Here is a 2935-nt window from a genome sequence, read left to right on the forward strand (position 1 = left end):
AGTAAATGTGCGACTTCCATGCCTGGAAGAGTTAAACTTGTAGCTATCTCCTTTAAAACCCAAATTTCATTTAAAAGTTCTAACATAAACCCAGAACAGAACAAATGTGTTTCTAGATGAGTTTAGTAAAATGTCACAGTGAGCAGAAATTCATCCTTTCTATAATAGACGGAAAACTAAGTTGATTCTGATGCATTATTTAAACTTGTTCTTCATGATTCAATCCCTTAAGTCATGGTGACATTAGAAATATACATCAGAGATGCTATTAGACTAAATATCACCTGCATTTCAAGCTTTTTCCTCCTAATTTTTCTGAATAAAAATCTCATTTTTTTTTAAAACCTGAATCAGAAAGCAGATTTCTTTAATGCCGAATCATCCATGAATGACGCAAGTAAAAATTATTTTTATGAGGGAAAAAATCCCATTCCAATATGAATGAAAAGTTAAAGTCATTGCAGGTATTTTACCTTCAAATTTTGAGGGATTAACTAAAACCTCCGTTTGTTTTAAGTTTGTTTAATCATGCTTCCCCAAGATCTCCAAATGTGGAAAAACTGATTAGATGAAATGAAAATTTCCAAACCAGAAAAATTAAATTAGCCCAACCAGAACATTCCAGTTGATGGTAAATTTCAGAGCATTTACAATGTGTGAAGAAACTGACCTGAGACCGAGAAGCACCCCTCCAGCACCGGAGCCCACCACACTGTGACATCACATGGTCTGCATGGAGCCATTTGGATATCCAGGCGGGCCGTACACACAGGTTCTTCCAGGTTCCTCAGGTCTGAAACGACCGCCTGACCCGAGGAGGAAAGCCTGAGGACCTTACAGCAGGACTGCGGAGCTGCAGAGGCGTCCGTCCACCACTGCAGCGATTCACCTGAAGGTGGAGCTGAAACCTGAGGAGCGGCGGACGTCCGAGTGTCTGCCATGTAAACGCTCCCGTTACAGCAGCTGGCGAGGAAGACGGTGTCTCCCACAAACTTTAAGGCACTCAGAGGTTCTGCCGAGTCGGCCTCTGTTGGAAAAGTGACAGAAGAAAACCTAATTAAAGACCCCAGAAGCTAAAGGTTCCCAAGCAACAGCTGACTGTAGAGAATCTGCAGCTTACCCAGTTTATAGAGCGTCTGTCTTGAACTCAGATGGGTCAGCTGTACGCTGCTGCTCTGAGCCCCATGAAGGACTTGAGGTATTGCTGAGAGTGGAGCTGCAATCCTGCTGCCGGTTTGGGAAACACTGGACCCCTGGATGCTTCCTGTTCTCCTGATCACATCTGGAATAGAACATTTAACAGGATTCACACCCAGATTCTACTTTAATGAATATGAAACTGACACGTTAGCATTGTTGAGGTACTTGAGGGTGAATTACTCTGATTTGGTTCTGATTGCTAATTATTTTTAACCCGATCCTCACAAAATCAGCAGCATTCTGTGTTGGATTTCCTCTACAGAAGGATGCAGTGCATCAAGACAAACAGGTTTTAATTTGCAGCATTGGTGTGTAAAGTATAGATGAAACATTCAGGGCTGGTTAAACTCCTGCAGCAGTATGTCGCAGATATTTTTGATTTATGCCCAAATTTAAAGCATGGTCTGCTCTATGTTATTCCCCCCCAAAAACCAAAAAGGAAAAACAAGAAACAACCGGGGGAACAGATATGGCCAAGGCGGTGAGGGAGTGGGGGCAAGTTTGTGCAACAACGGAGGGACATGAGGGCGAAAGAGCGGGGATCCACGTGGAAAATGGTTCCCAGTGTTCTCTCGCACCTCGCTCTTCTAGCTGGTCCATCTTCACGAGTCATTTTCCACAAAGGTGGTCATACAAACAAAACAAGACGGTGATGTACCAAACAGGAAATACGCATAGTGTAGTGCAGACAACCTGGTTGTTGAGTATGAACCAGCCTTTATTCTACAGAAAATTATCCCTAAAATAACAGTAAATATGAAAGGTTGTTGAAGTACGAAGCTCTGTAAGACCAACTGTGAGGGTAGGGTCACTAGGGATTGGAATCAAAAACCGTTTCCTGTTCAGAACCATTTCTGTGTTTTCCGATTCCATGGCAGCTAGCTTAACGATTCTTTTAGCAATTCCAGGCAGCATGACTTGCATCACATTTTTTACGCAAGTTACGCACACGGCATTCAGTAAGCAAGTACGACATGACCAGGCGTAAGTCTAGGAAAGCACAAAAAAAAAAAAATGGCGTCCAATCGGGTAAAGCAATCAAAAGTTTGGCTTCATTTTAAGGAAGAGAAAGATGGCAACAACGCGCTTTGCAATCATTGCAAAGTGGCAATTACATCCGTGGGAGGAAATACATCCAACATGTAGAAACACCTGCGCACACAACATGGCATACATTTTAACGAATGCCGTGTTTTTGATGCTTCTGGACAGAAGCTAAAGTTACGACCAGCATGAAAGGCAACTCTGGTAGTAAGTAGCTAGTTTTATATCACTGGCTGTGCTTAATGTGGTTCCTAGTAAATCTTATGCCATTTCTGGAAATAAACCAATTTCCTACCTCTCTTTGGGGTTATTAGGTAGCCTTTCTCGTTAATCCAGCCCTTCATTGCTAGCAAGTTTAATTAGAACTACTGGCAGCTGGAATTCTTAAATGATTCTAGCTATTGCAATGGATGTAACGAAACATGCTACGAAGTTGCTCCGCAGTTCAGGGAGCAAGAGAAAGGTGAAGCTCGTTTATTTAAATCAGGGGGAGATTAGTTTATTTCCTGAAATTAAACAGTAATAGTTTTTCATTAAACGGATGCCTTTGTAGCTGTGTAAATATATTGCATATTAAAAATTATTTGATTTCCATTTTGGTGAACATTCTCAAAACCTGTGAGTAATATTATATGTTAAATCAGCGTTAAATTGAATTTTTAGTTTTCTTGTTCTTTGTCACCTGTTGTAG

At 41.3% G+C, this 2935-nt stretch overlaps 1 protein-coding gene across 1 annotated transcript in view; it reads right to left on the reverse strand.

The window, feature by feature from the left end:
- wdr73 (WD repeat domain 73) overlaps nucleotides 1-2935 on the reverse strand; it is a 19837-nt gene that overhangs the window by 4867 nt on the left and 12035 nt on the right. Inside the window, exons 6-7 of the mRNA XM_015370051.1 lie at nucleotides 1121-1282; nucleotides 671-1027 (exon numbers count right to left, since the gene is read on the reverse strand). Of these exons, the coding sequence (XP_015225537.1) occupies nucleotides 671-1027; nucleotides 1121-1282 (519 nt within the window). The remainder of the gene's footprint in view (nucleotides 1-670; nucleotides 1028-1120; nucleotides 1283-2935) is intronic.

The sequence above is a fragment of the Cyprinodon variegatus genome, unplaced genomic scaffold, assembly GCF_000732505.1.
Source record: "Cyprinodon variegatus isolate N-32 unplaced genomic scaffold, C_variegatus-1.0 Scaffold0, whole genome shotgun sequence".
NCBI lineage: Eukaryota > Metazoa > Chordata > Actinopteri > Cyprinodontiformes > Cyprinodontidae > Cyprinodon > Cyprinodon variegatus.